General features: G+C 46.5%; 1 protein-coding gene across 1 annotated transcript in view; it reads right to left on the minus strand.

The window, feature by feature from the left end:
• The window catches only part of LOC124033438 (transducin-like enhancer protein 4), a 98,995-nt gene that overhangs the window by 38,410 nt on the left and 36,440 nt on the right, over positions 1 to 24,145 (minus strand). The window contains exons 4-6 of the mRNA XM_046345474.1: positions 14,336 to 14,398; positions 7,683 to 7,757; positions 4,520 to 4,766 (exon numbers count right to left, since the gene is read on the minus strand). Of these exons, the coding sequence (XP_046201430.1) occupies positions 4,520 to 4,766; positions 7,683 to 7,757; positions 14,336 to 14,398 (385 nt within the window). The remainder of the gene's footprint in view (positions 1 to 4,519; positions 4,767 to 7,682; positions 7,758 to 14,335; positions 14,399 to 24,145) is intronic.

Genomic DNA, 24,145 nt, shown 5'->3' on the forward strand with positions numbered 1-24,145 from the left:
TTCTAGGCCCTCTCCTATTCTCGCTATACACCAAGTCACTTGGCTCTGTCATAACCTCACATGGTCTCTCCTATCATTGCTATGCAGACGACACACAATTAATCTTCTCCTTTCCCCCTTCTGATGACCAGGTGGCGAATCGCATCTCTGCATGTCTGGCAGACATATCAGTGTGGATGACGGATCACCACCTCAAGCTGAACCTCGGCAAGACGGAGCTGCTCTTCCTCCCGGGGAAGGACTGCCCGTTCCATGATATCGCCATCACGGTTGACAACTCCATTGTGTCCTCCTCCCAGAGCGCTAAGAACCTTGGCGTGATCCTGGACAACACCCTGTCGTTCTCAACTAACATCAAGGCGGTGGCCCGTTCCTGTAGGTTCATGCTCTACAACATCCGCAGAGTACGACCCTGCCTCACACAGGAAGCGGCGCAGGTCCTAATCCAGGCACTTGTCATCTCCCGTCTGGATTACTGCAACTCGCTGTTGGCTGGGCTCCCTGCCTGTGCCATTAAACCCCTACAACTCATCCAGAACGCCGCAGCCCGTCTGGTGTTTAACCTTCCCAAGTTCTCTCACGTCACCCCGCTCCTCCGTTCTCTCCACTGGCTTCCAGTTGAAGCTCGCATCCGCTACAAGACCATGGTGCTTGCCTACGGAGCTGTGAGGGGAACGGCACCTCAGTACCTCCAGGCTCTGATCAGGCCCTACACCCAAACAAGGGCACTGCGTTCATCCACCTCTGGCCTGCTCACCTCCCTACCACTGAGGAAGTACAGCTCCCGCTCAGCCCAGTCAAAACTGTTCGCTGCCCTGGCCCCCCAATGGTGGAACAAACTCCCTCACGACGCCAGGACAGCGGAGTCAATCACCACCTTCCGGAGACACCTGAAACCCCACCTCTTTAAGGAATACCTAGGATAGAATAAAGTAATCCTTCTCACCCTCCCCCCCTTTAAGATTTAGATGCACTATTGTAAAGTGACTGTTCCACTGGATGTCATAAGGTGAATGCACCAATTTGTAAGTCGCTCTGGATAAGAGCGTCTGCTAAATGACTTAAATGTAAATAAAACTTGTTTTTCAACCACTCCACTCATTTCTTGTTGACAAACTAGTATTGTCAAGTTGGTTAGGACATCTACTCTGTGCATGACACAAAGTCATTTTTCCAACAATTGTTTACAAACAGATTATTTCACTTATTTATTTTACCAGGCAAGTCAATTAAGAACAAATTCTTATTTTCAATGACAGCCTAGGAACAGTGGGTTAACTGCATGGTTCAGGGGCAGAATGACAGATTTGTACCTTGTCAGCTCGGGGATTTGAACTTGCAACCTTTTGGTTACTAGTCCAACGCTCTAACCACTAGGCTACCTGCTGTTTACTAGTCCAACGCTCTAACCACTAGGCTACCTGCTGGTTACTGACCCAATGCTTTAACCACCGCTACGCTGCATCAAAAGCCATGATATAAATTCTTGTACAACCCAAAGATTCCTTGATGCCTTTCCAGACTCCCTCCACCTACCCAAGGACGTCAGAGTACAAACATCGGTTAACTTTTTATGGCTGCAGGGGCAGTATTGAGTATCTTGGATGAAAAGGTGCCCATAGTAAACGGCCAGCTCCTCAGTCTCAATTGCTAATATATGCATATTATTAGTAGTATTGGATAGAAAACACTCTAAAGTTTCCAAAACTGTCAAAATATTGTCTGTGAGTATAACAGAACTGATATTGCAGGCGAAACCCTGAGGAAAATCAAACCAGGAAGTGGCCTCTATTTTGAAAACTCCATGTTCCATTGCCTGCCTTTCCTCCATTTAAAGGGATATCAACCAGATTCCTTTTCCTATCGCTTCCTTAAGGTGTCAATAGTCTTCAGACATAGTTTCAGGCTTTTATTTTGAAAAATGAGCCAGAAAGATAACATCGCATCAGGTGTTCGCATGAGTTTTGCTCGCGCAACAGAGTTTGGGCAGCCATTGCCTCTCCCTCTCCTACTGAGAAATACAGTTGAGGTTGATATATTATCGATTATATATTTTATAAACAACCTGAAGATTGATTATAAAAAACGTTTGACATGTTTCTGTGGACATTACGGAAACTATTTGGACTATTTCTGAACATAGCGCGCCAAACAAACGGAGGTATTTTGGATATAAAAATAATCTTTATGGAACAAATGGAACATTTGTTGTGTAACTGGGAGTCTCGTGAGTGAAAACATGCGAAGATTATCAAAGGTAAACAATTCATTTGATTGCTTTTCTGATTTTCATGACCAAGCTACTTTATGCTAAGTGTACATAATGTTTGTAGAGCGATCTTGGTGGTTGAACAGTCATCTCAAATAAAACTGTGAAGGACCTCGGGTTAACTCTGGACCCTGATCTCTCTTTTGAAGAACATATCAAGACCATTTCAAAGACAGCTTTGTTCCATCTACGTAACATTGCAAAAATCAGAAACCTTCTGTCCAAAATTGATGCAGAAAAATCAATCCATGCTTTTGTCAGTTCTAGGTTAGACTACTGCAATAATAAACTTCAGTTAGTGCTAAACACGGCTGATAGAATCTCTACTAGAACCAAAAATCGTGATCATATTACTCCAGTGCTGGTCTCCCTACACTGGCTTCCTGTTAAGGCAAGGGCTGATTTCAAGGTTTTACTGCTAAGCATTACATGGACTTGCATCTACCCATCTCTCTGATTTGGTCCTGTCGTACATACCTACACGTACGCTACGGTCACAAGAAGCAGGCCTCCCTTCTAACCCTTCTAAGCAAACATCTGAAAGCAGGGCTTTCTAACGGAAGACTTTCAATTTTATGGAATGGTCTGCCGATCCACGTGAGACGCAGACATGGTCTCGACTTTTAGGTCTTAATTGAAGACTCATCTCTTCAGTAGGTCCTATGATTGAGTGTAGTCTGGCCCAGAGGTGGGAAGGTGAACGGAAAGGGATTTGAGTGACTAGAGAGTACTACTGAAACCTGTCATAGACCACCTGACTGTATTAGAGAGTACTACTGAAACCTGTCATAGACCACCTGACTGTATTAGAGAGTACTACTGAAACCTGTTATAGATAACCTGACTGTATTAGAGAGTACTACTGAAACCTGTCATAGATACCTGACTGTATTAGAGAGTACTACTGAAACCTGTCATAGACCACCTGACTGTATTAGAGAGTACTACTGAAACCTGTTATAGACCACCTGACGGTATTAGAGAGTACTACTGAAACCTGTTATAGATAACCTGACTGTATTAGACAGTACTACTGAAACCTGTCATAGACCACCTGACTGTATTAGAGAGTACTACTGAAACCTGTTATAGATAACCTGACTGTATTAGAGAGTACTACTGAAACCTGTCTCTGTAAACAAAAACACAGAACAAAATAAATGAATGGAAAGAGGATTATCTTGTGTAGAAATGGAAAGAGGATTATCTTGTGTAACCCCTAGTACACACACCACACAGAGAGAGACACTGAGAGAGACACTGGAAAGAGGATTATCTTGTGTAACCCCTAGTACACACACCACACTGAGAGACACTGAGAGAGACACTGAGAGAGACACTGGAAAGAGGATTATCTTGTGTAACCCCTAGTACACACACCACACTGAGAGAGACACTGAGAGAGACACTGGAAAGAGGATTATCTTGTGTAACCCCTAGTACACACACCACACTGAGAGAGACACTGGAAAGAGGATTATCTTGTGTAGAAATGGAAAGAGGATTATCTTGTGTAACCCCTAGTACACACACCACACTGAGAGACACTGAGAGAGACACTGGAAAGAGGATTATCTTGTGTAACCCCTAGTACACACACCACACTGAGAGAGACACTGAGAGAGACACTGGAAAGAGGATTATCTTGTGTAACCCCTAGTACACACACCACACTGAGAGAGACACTGGAAAGAGGATTATCTTGTGTAGAAATGGAAAGAGGATTATCTTGTGTAACCCCTAGTACACACACCACACAGAGAGAGACACAGAGAGAGACACTGGAAAGAGGATTATCTTGTGTAGAAATGGAAAGAGGATTATCTTGTGTAACCCCTAGTACACACACCACACAGAGAGAGACACTGAGAGAGACACTGGAAAGAGGATTATCTTGTGTAGAAATGGAAAGAGGATTATCTTGTGTAACCCCTAGTACACACACCACACAGAGAGACACTGAGAGAGACACTGGAAAGAGGATTATCTTGTGTAGAAATGGAAAGAGGATTATCTTGTGTAACCCCTAGTACACACACCACACAGAGAGAGACACTGAGAGAGACACTGGAAAGAGGATTATCTTGTGTAGAAATGGAAAGAGGATTATCTTGTGTAACCCCTAGTACACACACCACACAGAGAGACACTGAGAGAGACACTGAGAGAGACACTGGAAAGAGGATTATCTTGTGTAGAAATAGAAAGAGGATTATCTTGTGTAACCCCTAGTAGAGTTTCAGTGTTTACCTCTGTCTGTGTTGTCCTTGTGTTTTTTGTCCTCCTTTAGGGGCAGCTGATGGGCAGCGAGGGCGGAGGAGAGGGCCAGGAGGCTGCTGCTGCCCGCGGTGGGTAGGGGGGCAGAGGAGAGGGCCAGGAGGCTGGCACCACCCGCGGTGGGTAGGGGTGGTTGAGGGGGTTGGTGCCCAGAAGGTTGGGTCATGAGGGGCACCGGGAGGGCAGGGCCATGACACAGGTGCTGGGCATGGAGCTGCTGCTGCTGAATACACACACACCATTGTCATTACCACTCTACAATAGACACAGACAGAGAGAGAGAGAGAGAGAGAGAGAGACACTAAGAGAGAGAGAGAGAGAGAGAGAGAGAGAGAGACACTCAGAGAGAGAGAGAGACACTCAGAGGGCGAGAGACACACACAGAGAGAGAGAGAGAGAGAGAGAGAGAGAGAGAGAGAGAGAGAGAGAGAGAGAGAGAGAGAGAGAGAGAGAGAGAGAGAGAGAGAGAGAGAGAGAGAGACACTCAGAGAGAGACACTCAGAGAGAGAGAGAGAGACACTCAGAGAGAGACACTGAGAGAGAGACACTGAGAGAGAGACACTGAGAGAGAGAGAGAGAGAGAGAGAGAGAGAGAGAGAGAGAGAGAGAGAGAGAGAGAGAGAGAGAGAGAGAGAGAGAGAGAGAGAGAGAGAGAGAGAGAGAGGGAGAGAGAGAGAGTTAGAGAGAGAGCGAGAGACACTAAGAGAGAGAGAGAGACACTAAGAGAGAGAGAGACACTCAGAGAGAGAGAGAGAGAGAGAGAGAGAAAGAAACATTAAGAGAGAGACACTAAGAGAGAGATAGAGACACTCAGAGAGAGACACTCAGAGAGAGACACTGAGAGAGAGAGAGACACTAAGAGAGAGAGACACTAAGAGAGAGAGAGAGAGAGAGAGAGACTCAGATAGAGACACTCAGAGAGAGAGAGAGAGAGAGAGAGAGAGAGAGAGAGAGAGAGAGAGAGAGAGAGAGAGAGAGAGAGAGAGAGAGAGAGAGAGAGAGAGACTAAGAGAGAGAGACTCTACATAGTGCCAACTGTAAAGTTTGGTGGAGGAGTAATGAGGGTCTGGGGCTGTTTTTTATGGTTCAGGCACTTTAGTTCCAGTGAGGGGAAATCTTAACACTACAACATACAATGACATTCTAGATGATTCTGTTCTTCCAACTGTTATAGCAGCAATGTTCCAATATCTAGTGGAAAGCCTTCCCAGAAGAGTGGAGGCTGTTATAGCAGCAATGTTCCAATATCTAGTGGAAAGCCTTCCCAGAAGAGTGGAGGCTGTTATAGCAGCAATGTTCCAACATCTGTTCCAACATCTAGTGGAAAGCCTTCCCAGAAGAGTGGAGGCTGTTATAGCAGCAATGTTCCAACATCTAGTGGAAAGCCTTCCCAGAAGAGTGGAGGCTGTTATAGCAGCAATGTTCCTACATCTAGTGGAAAGCCTTCCCAGAAGAGTGGAGGCTGTTATAGCAGCAATGGGAGGACCAACTCCATATTAATGACTTCCCAGAAGAGTGGAGGCTGTTATAGCAGCAAAAGGGAGACCAACTCCATATTAATGACATAGCAGAAGAGTGGAGGCTGTTATAGGGGGGGACCAACTCCATATTAATGACTTAGCAGAAGAGTGGAGACTGTTATAGGGGGGGACCAACTCCATATTAATGACTTAGCAGAAGAGTGGAGGCTGTTATAGGGGGGGACCAACTCCATATTAATGACTCAGCAGAAGAGTGGAGGCTGTTATAGGGGGGACCAACTCCATATTAATGACTTAGCAGAAGAGTGGGGACTGTTATAGCAGCAAAGGGGGGGACCAACTCCATATTAATGACTTAGCAGAAGAGTGGAGGCTGTTATAGCAGCAAAGGGGAGACCAACTCCATATTAATGACTTAGCAGAAGAGTGGAGGCTGTTATAGCAGCAAAGGGGAGACCAACTCCATATTAATGACTCAGCAGAAGAGTGGAGGCTGTTATAGCAGCATAGGGGGACCAATTCCATATTAATGACTTAGCAGAAGACTGGAGACTGTTATAGGGGGGGACCAACTCCATATTAATGACTCAGCAGAAGAGTGGAGACTGTTATAGGGGGGGACCAACTCCATATTAATGACTCAGCAGAAGAGTGGAGGCTGTTATAGCAGCAAAAGGGAACCAACTCCATATTAATGACTTAGCAGAAGAGTGGAGGCTGTTATAGCAGCATAGGGGGACCAATTCCATATTAATGACTTAGCAGAAGAGTGGAGGCTGTTATAGGGGGGACCAACTCCATATTAATGACTCAGCAGAAGAGTGGAGGCTGTTATAGGGGGGGGGCAACTCCATATTAATGACTCAGCAGAAGAGTGGAGGCTGTTATAGCAGCAAAGGGGGGACCAACACCATATTGATGACTTAGCAGAAGAGTGGAGGCTGTTATAGCAGCAAAGGGGAGACCAACTCCATATTATTGTCCAGGATTTTGGAATGAGATGTTCGACTAGCAGGTGTCCACATACTTTTAGTCATGTAGTGTATGTAATCTACAGCTCCATATATAATACTGTTTTGTAGTAAAACAAGGAACATTTGTACAAGTGGGGACATTGCTTAGTGGTAACAATTAGGGTTATGGGTTTGGTGGTAAGGTTGCCATTAAGGTTTTGAATGGGAATCAATAGTTTGGTCCCCACAAGGTTAGTAAAACAAACAAGAGTGTGTGTGTGTGTGTGTGTGTGTGTGTGTGTGTGTGTGTGTGTGTGTGTGTGTGTGTGTGTGTGTGTGTGTGTGTGTGTGTGTGTGTGTGTGTGTGTGTGTGTGTGTGTGTGTGTGTGTGTGTGTGTGTGTGTGTTTATGTGTTTATGTGTGTGTGTGTGTGTGTGTGTGTGTGTGTGTGTGTGTGTGTGTGTGTGTGTGTGTGTGTGTGTGTGTGTGTGTGTGTGTGTGTGTGTGTGTGTGTGTGTGTGTGTGTGTGTGTGTGTTTATGTGTGTGTGTGTGTGTGTGTGTGTGTGTGTGTGTGTGTGTGTGTGTGTGTGTGTGTGTGTGTGTGTGTGTGTGTGTGTGTGTGTGTGTGTGTGTGTGTGTGTGTGTGTGTGTGTGTGTGTGTGTGTGTGTGTGTGTGTGTGTGTGTGTGTGTGTACACATACCCCGATGATAGAGTTTAGTTCAGCCATGGTGACCTGTTTTGCTCTTTCCACCGCCTGGACCACCTGCTGCTGGTGCTGATACACACAGAAATACAGACATTGAGAGTTGGAGACAGAGACACAGGGAGAGACAGAGGAAGATGGAGACAGAGGGAGAGAGACAGAGACACAGGGAGAGACAGAGGAAGACGGAGACAGAGGGAGAGAGACAGAGACACAGGGAGAGACAGAGGAAGACGGAGACAGAGGGAGAGAGACAGAGACACAGGGAGAGACAGAGGAAGACGGAGACAGAGGGAGAGAGACAGAGACACAGGGAGAGACAGAGGAAGACGGAGACAGAGGGAGAGAGACAGAGACACAGGGAGAGACAGAGGAAGACGGAGACAGAGGGAGAGAGACAGAGACACAGGGAGAGACAGAGGAAGACGGAGACAGAGGGAGAGAGACAGAGACACAGGGAGAGACAGAGGAAGACGGAGACAGAGGGAGAGAGACAGAGACACAGGGAGAGAGACAGAGGAAGACGGAGACAGAGACACAGGGAATGACAGAGGGAGACGGTGACAGAGACCGAGGGAGACAGAGAGACAGAGGGAGACAGAGAGACAGAGGGAGAGGGAGACAGAGAGACAGAAGGAGACGGAAACAGAGACACAGGGAGACAGAGGGAGACAGAGGGAGACAGAGAGACAGAGGGAGAGGGAGACAGAGAGACAGAGGGAGAGGGAGACATAGAGACAGAGGGAGACGGAAACAGAGGGAGACAGAGGGAGAGGGAGACAGAGAGACAGAGGGAGACGGAAACAGAGACACAGGGAGACAGAGGGAGACAGAGGGAGACAGAGGGAGACAGAGACAGAGACACAGGGATAGACAGAGGGAGACGGTGACAGAGACCGAGGGAGACAGAGAGACAGAGGGAGACAGAGAGACAGAGGGAGACAGAGGGAGACGGAGACAGAGGGAGACAGAGAGACAGAGGGAGAGGGAGACAGAGAGACAGAGGGAGACGGAAACAGAGACACAGGGAGACAGAGGGAGACAGAGGGAGACAGAGACACAGGGAGACAGAGACAGAGGGAGACAGAGGGAGACAGAGACAGAGACACAGGGAGACAGAGACAGAGGGAGACAGAGATACAGGGTGACAGAGGGAGACAGAGACAGAGGGAGAGGGAGACAGAGACATGGGGAGACAGCGACAGAGGGAGACAGAGACAGAGGGAGACAGAGGGAGATGGAGACAGAGACAGAGGGAGACAGAGAGAGACAGAGACAGAGGGAGACAGAGGGAGACAGAGACAGAGGGAGACAGAGACAGAGGGAGACAGAGGGCGATGGAGACAGAGGGCGACAGAGACAGAGGGAGACAGAGGGAGACAGAGGGAGACAGAGACAGAGACACAGGGAGACAGAGACACAGGGAGACAGAGACACAGGGAGACAGAGACACAGGGTGACAGAGGGAGACGGGGACAGAGGGCGACAGAGACAGAGCGAGACAGAGGGAGACAGAGACAGAGGGAGACAGAGACAGAGGGAGACAGAGTAAGTCGCTCTGGATAAGAGCGTCTGCTAAATGACTTAAATGTAAATGTAATGTAAATGTAGACAGAGACAGGGGAGACAGAGACAGAGGGAGACAGAGGGAGACAGAGGGAGACAGAGGGAGATGGAGATAGAGGGCGACAGTGACAGAGGGAGATGGAGACAGAGGGAGACGGAGACAGGGGGAGACAGAGACGGAGGGAGACGGAGACAGAGGGCGACAGAGACACAGGGAGACAGTGGGAGACAGAGACACAGGGAGACAGAGGGCGACAGAGGGAGACGGAGACAGGGGGAGACAGTGTCAGAGGGAGATGGAGACAGAGGGAGACAGAGACACAGGGAGACACAGGGAGACACAGGGAGACACAGGGAGACACAGGGAGACAGAGGGAGATGGAGACACAGGGAGACAGAGACAGAGGCACAGGGAGTCAGGGGGAGACAGAGACAGCGGGAGGCAGAGACAGAGACACGGAGACAGAGGGAGACAGAGACAGAGGGAGACAGAGACAGAGGGAGACAGGGAGACAGAGGGAGACGGAGACAGAGGGAGACAGAGACAGAGGGAGACAGAGACACAGGGACAGAGGGAGATAGATACAGAGGGAGACAGAGACGGTGGTGAGATAGAAATAGGCAGATTGAGATACGGGGAGATAGAGACAGATGGAGATAGAGACAGGGGGAGGTAGAGACAGGGGGAGGTAGAGACAGGGGGAGGTAGAGACAGGGGGAGGTAGAGACAGGGGGAGGTAGAGACAGGGGGATAAAGAGACAGATGGAGATAGAGACAGATGGTGTCGCACGCTGGATATGTACATAGACAGTGGTTGGCTTCGAGGGGACTCCTTTGGTAGGTGCACCTATAGCTCATCCCTTGGCAGTAGTACTGTAGACTAGTTTATCACTGACCTCAACCCAGAGTCTCTCAGAGCGTTCACAGTCAGCCCACTAACACCTGTATCAGACCACAGCTAAATCACAGTCTACTTGAACAGAGCAATACTCAATCATGAGGCATCAAAACCAAAGGAACTGAGTGAAATTAAGAAATGCTATAGGTGGAAGGAATGCAGTTTGGAAATCTACCAAAAAACTATTAGGCAACAACAAATTCAATCCCTTAAGGACAACTTTCTGGGTAAAAGTTTCCACTGTAATAGTAAAGGTGTAGACTTGGCAGTAGAATATCTTAACAGTATATTTGACCTCTCAGCTTCCCGATCAAATCTAAAAATCTCAAATAGAAAACCGAAGAAAATGAACAACAATGAGAAATGGTTTGATGAAGAATGCAAAAATCTAAGAAAGAAATTGAGAAACCTGTCAAACCAAAAACCTAGAGACCCGGAAAAGCTGAGTCTACGCCTTCACTATTGTGAATCACTAAAACAATACAGAAATACACTACGGAAAAAGAAGGAACAGCACGTCAGAAATCAGCTCAATGTAATTGAAGAATCCATATACTCTAACCACTTCTGGGAAAATTGGAAAACACTAAACCAACAACAACACGAAGAATTATCTATCCAAAATGGAGATGTATGAATAAACCACTTCTCCAATCTTTTTGGCTCTATAACAAAGAACAAACAGCAAACACATATACATGATCAAATACAAATCTTAGAGTCAACTATTAAAGACTACCAGAACCCACTGGATTCTCCAATTACCTTGAATGAGCTACAGGACAAAATACAAACCCTCCAACCCAAAAAGGCCTGTGGTGTTGATGGTATCCTTAATGAAATGATCAAATATATAGACAACAAATTCCAATTGACTATAATAAAACTCTTCGACATCATCCATCATCCTTCGCTCTGGCATCTTCCCCAATATTTGGAACCAAGGACTGATCACCCCAATACACAAAAGTGGAGACAAATTTGACCCCAATAACTACCATGGGATATGCGGCAACAGCAACCTTGGGAATGTCCTCTGCATTATCATCAACAGCAGACTCGTACATTTCCTCAATGAAAACAATGTACTAGCAAATTGGCTTTTTACCAAATTACCGTACAACAGACCATGTATTCACCCTGCACACCCTGATTGACAACCAAACAAACCAAAACAAAGGCAAAGTCTTCTCATGCTTTGTTGATTTCAAAAAAGCCTTAGACTCAATTTGGCATGAGGGTCTGCTATACAAACTGATGGAAAGTGATCATACAACATTATAAAATCCATGTACACAAACAACAAGTGTGCAGTTAAAATTGGCAAAAAACACACACATTTCTTCCCACAGGGCTGTGGGGTGAGACAGGGATGCACCTTAAGCCCAACCCTCTTCAACATATATACCAACGATTTAGCGCGGGCACTAGAAAGGTCTGCAGCACCCGGCCTCACCCTACTAGAATCTGAAGTCAAATGTCTACTGTTTGCTGATGATCTGGTGCTTCTGTCACCAACCAAGGAGGGCCTACAGCAGCACCTAGATATTCTGCACAGATTCTGTCAGACCTGGGCCCTGACAGTACATCTTAGTAAGACCAAAATAATGGTGTTCCAAAAAAGGTCCAGTCGCCAGGACCACAACTACAAATTCCATTTAGACACCGTTGCCCTAGAGCACACAAAAAACTACACATACCTTGGCCTAAACATCAGTGCCACAGGTAACTTCCACAAAGCTGTGAACGATCTGAGAGACAAGAAGGGCATTCTAAGGCAAGAAGGGCATTCTATGCCATCAAAAGGGACATAGAATTCAACATGCCAATTAGGATCTGGCTAAAAATACTTGAATCAGTCATAGAGCCCATTGCCCTTTATGGTTGTGAGGTCTGGCGTCTGCTCACCAACCAAGATTTCACAAAATGGGACAAACACCAAATTGAGACTCTGCATGCAGAATTCTGCAAAAATACCCTCCGTGTACAACGTAAAACACCAAATAATGCAGAGCAGAGCAGAATTAGACCGATACCCACTAATTATCAAAATCCAGAAAAGAGCCGTTAAATTCTACAACCACCTAAAAGGTAGCGATCCACAAACCTTCCATAACAAAGCCATCACCTACAGAGAGATGAACCTGGAGAAGAGTCCCCTAAGCAAGCTGGTCCTGGGGCTCTGTTCACAAACACAAACAGACCCCACAGAGCCCCAGGACAGCAGCACAATTAGACCCAACCAAATCATGAGAAAACAAAAAGATAATTACTTGACACATTGAAAGAATTAACAAAAAAACAGAGCAAACTCAAATGCTATTTGGCCCTAAACAGAGAGTACGCAGTGGCAGAATACCTGACCACTGTGACTGACCCAAACTTTAGGAAAGCTTTGACTATGTACAGACTCAGTGAGCATAGCCTTGCTATTGAGAAAGGCTGCCGTAGGCAGACATGGCTCTCAAGAGAAGACAGGCTATGTGCGCACTGCCCACAAAATTCGTTGGAAACTGAGCTGCACTTCCTAACCTCCTGCCCAATGTATGACCATATTAGAGACACATTTTTCATTCAGATTACACAGATCAACAAAGAATTTGAAAACAAATCCAATATTGATATCTACTGGGTGAAATTCCACAGTGTGCCAATGCAGCAGCAAGATTTGTGACCTGTTGCCACAAGAAAAGGGCAACCAGTGAAGACCAAACACCATTGTAAATACAACCCATATTTATGCTGATTCATTTCCCCTTGTGTAGCCTTAACCATTTGTACATCGTTGTAACACTGTATATTTACGTAATTTGAAATTTGTAATGTCTTTATTCTTTTGAAACTTCTGTATGTTAAATGTTTACTGTTTATTTGTATTGTTTATTTCATTTTTGCATATTATCTACCTCGCTTGCTTTGGCAATGATAACATGTTTCCCGTGCCAATAAAGCCCCTTGAATTGAATTGAGATACAGGGAGACATTGTAGTATATGAATATGTATACAGAGAAGCAAATATTATGCAAATCTGTCTGACTGCAGTCGTCCCTGATCCCTAATCTCAGTTAATCCATCCCATTATCCAGCTAATCCATTTCTAATCCAGGTGTGTTATCTGAGAAGAGGTTTGGAGCCAGCGTGCTGCTCCACCCCACCTTGCCTTTACTCCCACCTAGCAGAGACTCTTTCACTTCCTCCAGAGCAGGGATGAAACAGGCAGGTTCCTGCATAATGCTTTAATAACCCCAGAGTGGCGTGGGCCCAGAGGATTGTGGGTAATGTAGTTGTGACAGGAAATACAACACCCCGGGAGAGACAAAGCCCTCTCCATCTCCTTCTCAATTCAATTAAATTAGCTTTGTAACAATGTACATATTTCCAAAGCTTACACTGGAGATTATTTAACACAATTAAAATAATAATAATAATCAATATTGTCAACGGGACAATCAGTAACAACAATAATAATAATCAAGGCTAAAAACATCCACACATTTAACAATTTGGATTTCAAATTTGGGGAAATTACACTCTCTAATTGTTTGATATTTTTTACATTTTGTCAGGAAATGCAGGTCCGCCTCAGGTTCTGCTGTTGTGCAGTGGTTGCACAGCCTTTCTTCTACAGGGATTCAGGTTTTCCTGTGTCTACCCTTCTCAATAGCAAGGCTGTGCTCACTGAGCCTGTACTTTGTCAAGGTTTTTCTAAGGTTTTGATCAGTAACCATGGTCAAATAGTTAGCCACAGTGTACTGTTGATTTAGGGTCTGATAGCACTGCTTTGTGCTTGTGCTTCCCAAAACATAATGTAGTTTTGTTTTGACTGTGTTGTAATTTTTAAAATCCTGATTGATTGGATGTTCTGGTCCTGAGGCTTCAGTGTATTAGTAGAACTGGTTTGTGACCTCAGCCCCAGGACCAGCTGGATGAGGGGACTCTTTTCTTTGCTTAGCTCTTGGCACTGCAGGGCTCTCTCTCTCTCTTCCATTCAATGGGCTTTATTGGCATGGGGAAACATATTTTTACATTTCCAAAGCAAGTGAAATAGATAATGAACAAAAGTGAAATAAACAAAACATTTACCTCTCTCTCCCTCTCCTTCTCCTCAACCCTTTGGATCAGAAGCCAGTATTCTGAACGTCTGAGAGAACAGGAGGCTAACTGGAGATCAGTGTTACACTAACCTCTAGTGAAAGGAACGGGATGACTTGGGCACAGATAGCATTCAGTCGCTTCACCATCTCCGCCTGAGGGAGATAGACACAGGGAGAGACAGAGGGAGGGAGAGACACAGAGAGAGAGAGAGAGAGAGAGAGAGAGAGAGAGAGAGAGAGAGAGAGAGAGAGAGAGAGAGAGACACAGAGAGAGACAGAGAGAGACAGAGAGAGAGACACACAGAGAGAGAGAGGCAGAGAGAGGGCGAGACAGAGAGACACAGAGAGAGAGAGAGAGAGAGACAGAGAGAGACAGAGAGGGAGAGAGACAGAAAGAGAGACAGAAAGAGAGAGACAGTGACAGAGAGACAGAGAGAGTGAGACAGAGAGACAGAGAGAACGAGAGCGAGAGACAGAGAGTGAGAGAGAGAGAGAGAGAGAGAGAGAGAGAGAGAGAGAGAGAGAGAGAGAGAGAGAGAGAGAGAGAGAGAGAGAGAGAGAGAGGGAGAAAACAAATCCAATATCTATTGGGTGGAATACCAGTGTGCAATCACAGCAGCGAGATTTGTGACCTGTTGCCACAAGAAAAGAACATTGTAAAGTATTGTAAATACAACCTATATTTATGTTGATTATATTCCCTTTCGTACTTTAACTATTTGCACATCATTAAACAATGTATATATACATAATATGACATTTGAAATGTCTTTATTCTTTTAGAACTTTTGTGAATGTAATTTTTTCTGTTTATTTAACTTTTGTTTATTATCTATTTCACTTGCTTTGGCAATGTAAACATATGTTTCCCATGCCAATAAAGCCCTTAAATTGAATTGAGAGAGAGAGCCAGATAGAGAGGGAGAGACAGAGAGCGAGAAACAACCCTAAATGAAAAAGAAACAAACCAAAACAAAGGCAAAGTCTTCTCATTCTTTGTTGATATCAACAACAAAAAAGCTTTTCAAACAATTTGGCACGAGGGTCAGCTATACAAATTGATGGAAAGTGGTGTTGGGGAATCTGACAATATGAATCCATGTTGGCAAAAAAATGTATATATATTTCCAGAGGGCCGTGGGGTGAGACAGGGATGCAGCTTGAGCCCCACCCTCTTCAACATATATATCAACAAATTGACGAGACACTAGAACAGTCTGCAGCACCCAGCCTCACCCTACTAGAATCTGAAGTCAAATATCTACTGTTTTCAGATGATCTGGTGCTTCTGTCACCAAACAAAGAGTGCCCACAGCAGCACCTAAATCTACTGCACATATTCTGCCAGACCTGGGCCCTGACAGTAAATCTCAGTAAGACAAAAATAATGGTGTTCCATTAAAGGTCCAGTTGCCAGGACCACAAATACAAATTCCATCTAGACACCGTTGCCCTAGAGCACACAAAACTATACACCATCAGCCTAAACATCAACACCATAGGTAACTTCCACAATGCTATGAACGATCTGAGAGACAAGGCAAGAACGGCCTTCAACGCCATCAAAATAAAAATAAAGTTTGACATACAATTAGGTTATAGAACCCACTGCCCACTAATTATCAACATCCAGAAAAGAGCCGTTAAATTCTACAACCACCAAAAAGGAAGCGTTTCCCAAACCTCCATAACAAAGCCATCACCTACAGAGAGATGAACCTGGAGAAGAGTCCCCTAAGCAAGCTGGTCCTGGGGCTCTGTTCACAAACACAAACACACCCCACAGACCCCCAGGACAGCAACACAATTAGACCCAACATTAGAAAACAAAAAGATAATTACTTGACACATTGGAAAGAATTTTAAAGGAAAGCTTTGACTATGTACAGACTCAGTGAGCATAGCCTTGCTATTGAGAAAGGTCGCCGTAGTCAGACCTGGCTCTCAAGAGAAGACAGGCTATGTGCACACTGCCCACAAAATGAGGTGGAAACTGAGCTGCACTTCCTAACCTCCTGCCCAGTGTATGACCATATTAGAGACACATATTTCCCTCTGATTACACAGATCCACAAAGAATTATAAAACAAACCCGATTTTGATAAACTCCCAAACACAGTGTGCCAACACAGCAGCAAGATGTGACCTGTTGCCAGGTCACAAAAAAAGGTTAACCAGTGAAGAACAAACACCATTTTAAATACAACCCATATTTATGCTTATTTATTTTCCCTTTTGTACTTTTAACTATTTGCACATCATTACAAAACTGTATACAGACATAATATGATATAGATATGGGGTGGCAGGGTAGCCTAGTGGTTAGAGCTTTGGACTAGTAACTGAAAGGTTGTACGTTCATATCCCCGAACTGACAAGATAAAGCGTAGCAATTCGACACATACAACAACACAGAGTCACACATGGAATAAACAAAACACACAGTCAATAATACAGTAGAACAAAAGAAAACAAAAGGTCTATATACAAATGAGGTAAGTTAAGGAAATAAATAGGCCATGGTGGCGAAGTAATTACAATATAGCAATTAAACACTGGAATGGTAGATCGGCAGAAGATGAATGTGCAGGTAGAGATACTGGGGTGCAAAGGAGCAAAATAAATAAATAAATAAATACCAGTATGGGGATGAGGTTGGTAGATAGATGGGCTGAGCACAGATGGGCTAAGTACAGGTGCAGTGATCTGTGAGCTGCTCTGACAGCTGGTGCTTAAAGCTAGCTTTATTTATTTTTATTTTTATTTCACCTTTATTTAACCAGGTAGGCAAGTTGAGAACAAGTTCTCATTTACAATTGCGACCTGGCCAAGATATAGCAAAGCAGTTCGAAACATACAACAACACAGAGTTACACATGGAGTAAAACAAACATACAGTCAATAATACAGTATAAACAAGTCTATAAACGATGTGAGCAAATGAGGTGAGATAAGGGAGGTAAAGGCAAAAAAAAGGCCATGGTGGCAAAGTAAATACAATATAGCAAGTAAAACACTGGAATGGTAGATTTGTAATGGAAGAATGTGCAAAGTAGAAATAAAAATAATGGGGTGCAAAGGAGCAAAATAAATTAATTAATTAAATACAGTTGGGAAAGAGGTAGTTGTCTGGGCTAAATTATAGGTGGGCTATGTACAGGTGCAGTAATCTGTGAGCTTCTCTGACAGTTGGTGCTTAAAGCTAGTGAGGGAGATAAGTGTTTCCAGTTTCAGAGATTTTTGTAGTTCGTTCCAGTCATTGGCAGCAGAGAACTGGAAGGAGAGGCGGCCAAAGAAAGAATTGGTTTTGAGGGTGGCTAGAGAGATATACCTGCTGGAGCGTGTGCTACAGGTGGGAGATGCTATGGTGACCAGCGAGCTGAGATAAGGGCGGACTTTACCTAGCAGGGTCTTGTAGATGACATGGAGCCAGTGGGTTTGGCGACGAGTATGAAGCGAGGGCCAGCCAACGAGAGCGTACAGGTCGCAATGGTGGGTAGTATATGGGGCTTTGGTGACAAAACGGATTGCACTGTGATAGACTGCATCCAATTTGTTGGGGAGATGTAAATGACATCGCCAAAGTCGAGGATTGGTAGGATGGTCAGTTTTAGAGGGGTATGTTTGGCAGCATGAGTGAATGATGCTTTGTTGCGAAATAGGAAGCCAATTCTAGATTTAACTTTGGATTGGAGATGTTTGATATGGGTCTGGAAGGAGAGTTTACAGTCTAACCAGACACCTAAGTATTTGTAGTTGTCCACATATTCTAAGTCAGAGCCGTCCAGAGTAGTGATGCTGGACGGACGAGCAGGTGCGGGCAGTGATCGATTGAATAGCATGCATTTAGTTTTACTTGCGTTTAAGAGCAGTTGGAGGCCACGGAAGGAGAGTTGTATGGCATTGAAGCTCGTCTGGAGGTTAGTTAACACAGTGTCCAGGGAGGGGCCAGAAGTATACAGAATGGTGTCGTCTGCATAGAGGTGGAGGATCGCAGCAAGAGCAACATCATTGATGTATACAGAAAAATAGTCGGTCCAAGAATTGAACCCTGTGGTACCCCCATAGATACTGTCAGAGATCCGGACAACAGGTCCTCCAATTTGACACACTGAACTCTATCTGAGAAGTAGTTGGTAAACCAGGTGAGGCAGTCATTTGAGAAACCAAGGCTGTCGAGTCTGCCGATGAGGATGTGGTGATTGACAGAGTCGAAAGCTTTGGCCAGGTCGATGAATACGGCTGCACAGTAATGTCTCTTATCAATGTCGGTTAAGATATCGTTTAGGACCTTGAGCGTGGCTGAGGTGCCCCTATGACCAGCTCTGAAACCAGATTGCATAGTGTAGAAGGTACGGTGGGATTCGAAATGGTCAGTAATCTGTTTGTTAACTTGGCTTTCGAAGACCTTAGAAAGGCAGGGTAGGATAGATATAGGTCTGTAGCAGTTTGGGTCTAGAGTGTCACCCCCTTTGGATGACCGAAAGAGCGGTTGAACAGGCTAGTAATAGGGGTTGCAACAATTTCGGCAGATAATTTTAGAAAGAGGGGGTCCAGAATGTCTAGCCCCGCTGATTTGTAGGGGTCCAGATTTTGCAACTCTTTCAGAACATCAGCTATCTGGATTTGGGTAAAGGGGAAATGGTGGGGCTTTGGCAGGGTGCTGCAGAGGGTACCGGGCAGTTGACCGGGGTAGGGGTAGCCATGTGGAAAGCATGAGTCCAGTGAGTGGTTGGGCTGGCTGGGGCCGTAGCTCTCCCTCCTTAATAGGGTCGCAGCTCTCTCTCCTTAATGGGGCTGTAGCTCTCCCGCCTTATTGGGGTTGCAGCTCTCTTTTCTTAATGGGGCCATAGCTTTCTCTCCTTAATGGGCCCATAGCTCTCTTTTCTTAATGGGGCCATAGCTTTCTCTCCTTAATGGGCCCATAGCTCTCCCTCCTTAATGGGGCCATAGCTCTATCTCCTTAATGGGGCCATATCTCTCCCTCCTTAATGGGGCCATAGCTCTCTCTCCTTAATGGGGCCGTATCTCTCCCTCCTTAATGGGGCCGTATCTCTCTCTCCTTAATGGGGCCTTATCTCTCCCTCCTTAATGGGGCCGTATCTCTCTCTCCTTAATGGGGCCATATCTCTCTCTCCTTAATGGGGCCATAGCTCTCCCTCCTTAATGGGGCCATAGCTCTATCTCCTTAATGGGGCCATAGCTCTCCCTCCTTAATGGGGCCATAGCTCTCTCTCCTTAATGGGGCCATAGCTCTCCCTCCTTAATGGGGCCATAGCTCTCTCTCCTTAATGGGCCCATAGCTCTCCCTCCTTAATGGGGCCATAGCTCTATCTCCTTAATGGGGCCGTAGCTCTCCCTCCTTAATGGGGCCATAGCTCTCCCTCCTTAATGGGGCCATAGCTCTCCCTCCTTAATGGGGCCATAGCTCTCCCTCCTTAATGGGGCTATAGCTCTCTCTCCTTAATGGGCCCATAGCTCTCTTTTCTTAATGGGGCCATAGCTCTCTCTCCTTAATGGGCCCATAGCTCTATTTTCTTAATGGGGCCATAGCTCTCTCTCCTCAATGGGGGCATATCTCTATCTCCTTAATGGGGCCGTATCTCTCTCTCCTCAATGGGGCCATATCTCTCACTCCTCAATGGGGCCGTATCTCTCTCTCCTTAATGGGGCCATATCACTCTCTCCTTAATGGGGCCATAGCTCTCTCTCCTTAATGGGGCCATAGCTCTCTTTTCTTAATGGGGCCATAGCTTTCTCTCCTTAATGGGCCCATAGCTCTCCCTCCTTAATGGGGCCATAGCTCTATCTCCTTAATGGGGCCATATCTCTCCCTCCTTAATGGGGCCATAGCTCTCTCTCCTTAATGGGGCCGTATCTCTCCCTCCTTAATGGGGCCGTATCTCTCTCTCCTTAATGGGGCCATATCTCTCCCTCCTTAATGGGGCCGTATCTCTCTCTCCTCAATGGGGCCATATCTCTCTCTCCTTAATGGGGCCATAGCTCTCCCTCCTTAATGGGGCCATAGCTCTATCTCCTTAATGGGGCCATAGCTCTCCCTCCTTAATGGGGCCATAGCTCTCTCTCCTTAATGGGGCCATAGCTCTCCCTCCTTAATGGGGCCATAGCTCTCTCTCCTTAATGGGCCCATAGCTCTCCCTCCTTAATGGGGCCATAGCTCTATCTCCTTAATGGGGCCGTAGCTCTCCCTCCTTAATGGGGCCATAGCTCTCCCTCCTTAATGGGGCCATAGCTCTCCCTCCTTAATGGGGCCATAGCTCTCCCTCCTTAATGGGGCTATAGCTCTCTCTCCTTAATGGGCCCATAGCTCTCTTTTCTTAATGGGGCCATAGCTCTCTCTCCTTAATGGGCCCATAGCTCTATTTTCTTAATGGGGCCATAGCTCTCTCTCCTCAATGGGGGCATATCTCTATCTCCTTAATGGGGCCGTATCTCTCTCTCCTCAATGGGGCCATATCTCTCTCTCCTCAATGGGGCCGTATCTCTCTCTCCTTAATGGGGCCATATCACTCTCTCCTTAATGGGGCCATAGCTCTCTCTCCTTAATGGGGCCATAGCTCTCCCTCCTTAATGGAGCCATATCTCTCTCTCCTTAATGGGGCCATATCTCTCTCTCCTTAATGGAGCCATAGCTCTCTCTCTCCTTAATGGGGCCATAGCTCTCTCTCCTTAATGGGGCCATACCTCTCTCTCCTTAATGGGGCCATAGCTCTCCCTCCTTAATGGGGCCATAGCTCTCTCTCCTTAATGGGCCCATAGCTCTCCCTCCTTAATGGGGCCATAGCTCTATCTCCTTAATGGGGCCGTAGCTCTCCCTCCTTAATGGGGCCATAGCTCTCCCTCCTTAATGGGGCCATAGCTCTCCCTCCTTAATGGGGCCATAGCTCTCCCTCCTTAATGGGGCTATAGCTCTCTCTCCTTAATGGGCCCATAGCTCTCTTTTCTTAATGGGGCCATAGCTCTCTCTCCTTAATGGGCCCATAGCTCTATTTTCTTAATGGGGCCATAGCTCTCTCTCTCAATGGGGGCATATCTCTATCTCCTTAATGGGGCCGTATCTCTCTCTCCTCAATGGGGCCATATCTCTCACTCCTCAATGGGGCCGTATCTCTCTCTCCTTAATGGGGCCATATCACTCTCTCCTTAATGGGGCCATAGCTCTCTCTCCTTAATGGGGCCATAGCTCTCTTTTCTTAATGGGGCCATAGCTTTCTCTCCTTAATGGGCCCATAGCTCTCCCTCCTTAATGGGGCCATAGCTCTATCTCCTTAATGGGGCCATATCTCTCCCTCCTTAATGGGGCCATAGCTCTCTCTCCTTAATGTGGCCGTATCTCTCCCTCCTTAATGGGGCCGTATCTCTCTCTCCTTAATGGGGCCATATCTCTCCCTCCTTAATGGGGCCGTATCTCTCTCTCCTCAATGGGGCCATATCTCTCTCCTTAATGGGGCCATAGCTCTCCCTCCTTAATGGGGCCATAGCTCTATCTCCTTAATGGGGCCATAGCTCTCCCTCCTTAATGGGGCCATAGCTCTCTCTCCTTAATGGGGCCATAGCTCTCCCTCCTTAATGGGGCCATAGCTCTCTCTCCTTAATGGGCCCATAGCTCTCCCTCCTTAATGGGGCCATAGCTCTATCTCCTTAATGGGGCCGTAGCTCTCCCTCCTTAATGGGGCCATAGCTCTCCCTCCTTAATGGGGCCATAGCTCTCCCTCCTTAATGGGGCCATAGCTCTCCCTCCTTAATGGGGCTATAGCTCTCTCTCCTTAATGGGCCCATAGCTCTCTTTTCTTAATGGGGCCATAGCTCTCTCTCCTTAATGGGCCCATAGCTCTATTTTCTTAATGGGGCCATAGCTCTCTCTCTCAATGGGGGCATATCTCTATCTCCTTAATGGGGCCGTATCTCTCTCTCCTCAATGGGGCCATATCTCTCTCTCCTCAATGGGGCCGTATCTCTCTCTCCTTAATGGGGCCATATCACTCTCTCCTTAATGGGGCCATAGCTCTCTCTCCTTAATGGGGCCATAGCTCTCCTCCTTAATGGAGCCATAGCTCTCTCTCTCCTTAATGGAGCCATAGCTCTTAATGGGGCCATAGCTCTCTCTCCTTAATGGGGCCATAGCTCTCTCTCCTTAATGGGCCCATAGCTCTCCCTCCTTAATGGGGCCATATCTCTCTCTCCTTAATGGGGCCGTATCTCTCTCTCCTTAATGGGGCCATATCTCTATCTCCTTAATGGGGCCGTATCTCTATCTCCTTAATGGGGCCGTATCTCTATCTCCTCAATGGGGCCATATCTCTATCTCCTTAATGGGGCCGTATCTCTATCTCCTTAATGGGGCCATAGCTCTCTCTCCTTAATGGGGCCATAGCTCTCCCTCCTTAATGGGGCCATAGCTCTCTCTCCTTAATGGGCCCATAGCTCTCCCTCCTTAATGGGGCCATAGCTCTATCTCCTTAATGGGGCCGTAGCTCTCTCTCCTTAATGGGGCCGTATCTCTCCCTCCTTAATGGGGCCGTATCTCTCTCTCCTTAATGGGGCCATATCTCTCTCTCCTCAATGGGGCTATAGCTCTCTCTCCTTAATGGGCCCATAGCTCTCTTTTCTTAATGGGGCCATAGCTCTCTCTCCTTAATGGGCCCATAGCTCTATTTTCTTAATGGGGCCATAGCTCTCTCTCCTCAATGGGGGCATATCTCTATCTCCTTAATGGGGCCGTATCTCTCTCTCCTCAATGGGGCCATATCTCTCTCTCCTCAATGGGGCCGTATCTCTCTCTCCTTAATGGGGCCATATCACTCTCTCCTTAATGGGGCCATAGCTCTCTCTCCTTAATGGGGCCATAGCTCTCCCTCCTTAATGGAGCCATATCTCTCTCTCCTTAATGGGGCCATATCTCTCTCTCCTTAATGGAGCCATAGCTCTCTCTCTCCTTAATGGGGCCATAGCTCTCTCTCCTTAATGGGGCCATAGCTCTCTCTCCTTAATGGGCCCATAGCTCTCCCTCCTTAATTGGGCCATATCTCTCTCTCCTTAATGGGGCCGTATCTCTCTCTCCTTAATGGGGCCGTATCTCTATCTCCTTAATGGGGCTGTATCTCTATCTCCTCAATGGGGCCATATCTCTATCTCCTTAATGGGGCCGTATCTCTATCTCCTTAATGGGGCCATATCTCTCTCTCCTTAATGGGGCCATATCTCTCTCTCCTTAATGGGGCCGTATCTCTCTCTCCTCAATGGGGCTCCTCTCCTTAATGGGGCCGTATCTCTATCTCCTTAATGGGGCCATATCTCTCTCTCCTTAATGGGGCCGTATCTCTCCCTCCTTAATGGGGCCGTATCTCTCTCTCCTTAATGGGGCCATATCTCTCTCTCCTCAATGGGGCCGTATCTCTCCCTCCTTAATGGGGCCATATCACTCTCTCCTTAATGGGGCCATAGCTCTCTCTCCTTAATGGGGCCATAGCTCTCTCCTTAATGGGGCCATAGCTCTCTCTCCTTAATGGAGCCATAGCTCTCTAATGGGGCCATAGCTCTCCCTCCTTAACGGAGCCATATCTCTCTCTCCTTAATGGGGCCATATCTCTCTCTCCTTAATGGGGCCGTATCTCTCCCTCCTTAATGGGGCCGTATCTCTCTCTCCTTAATGGGGCCATATCTCTCCCTCCTTAATGGGGCCGTATCTCTCTCTCCTTAATGGGGCCGTATCTCTCCCTCCTTAATGGGGCCATAGCTCTCCCTCCTTAATGGGGCCATATCTCTCTCTCCTCAATGAGGCCGTATCTCTCCCTCCTTAATGGGGCCATATCACTCTCTCCTTAATGGGGCCATAGCTCTCTCTCCTTAATGGGGCCATAGCTCTCTCTCCTTAATGGG

Source organism: Oncorhynchus gorbuscha, linkage group LG04, assembly GCF_021184085.1.
Source record: "Oncorhynchus gorbuscha isolate QuinsamMale2020 ecotype Even-year linkage group LG04, OgorEven_v1.0, whole genome shotgun sequence".
Taxonomy (NCBI): domain Eukaryota; kingdom Metazoa; phylum Chordata; class Actinopteri; order Salmoniformes; family Salmonidae; genus Oncorhynchus; species Oncorhynchus gorbuscha.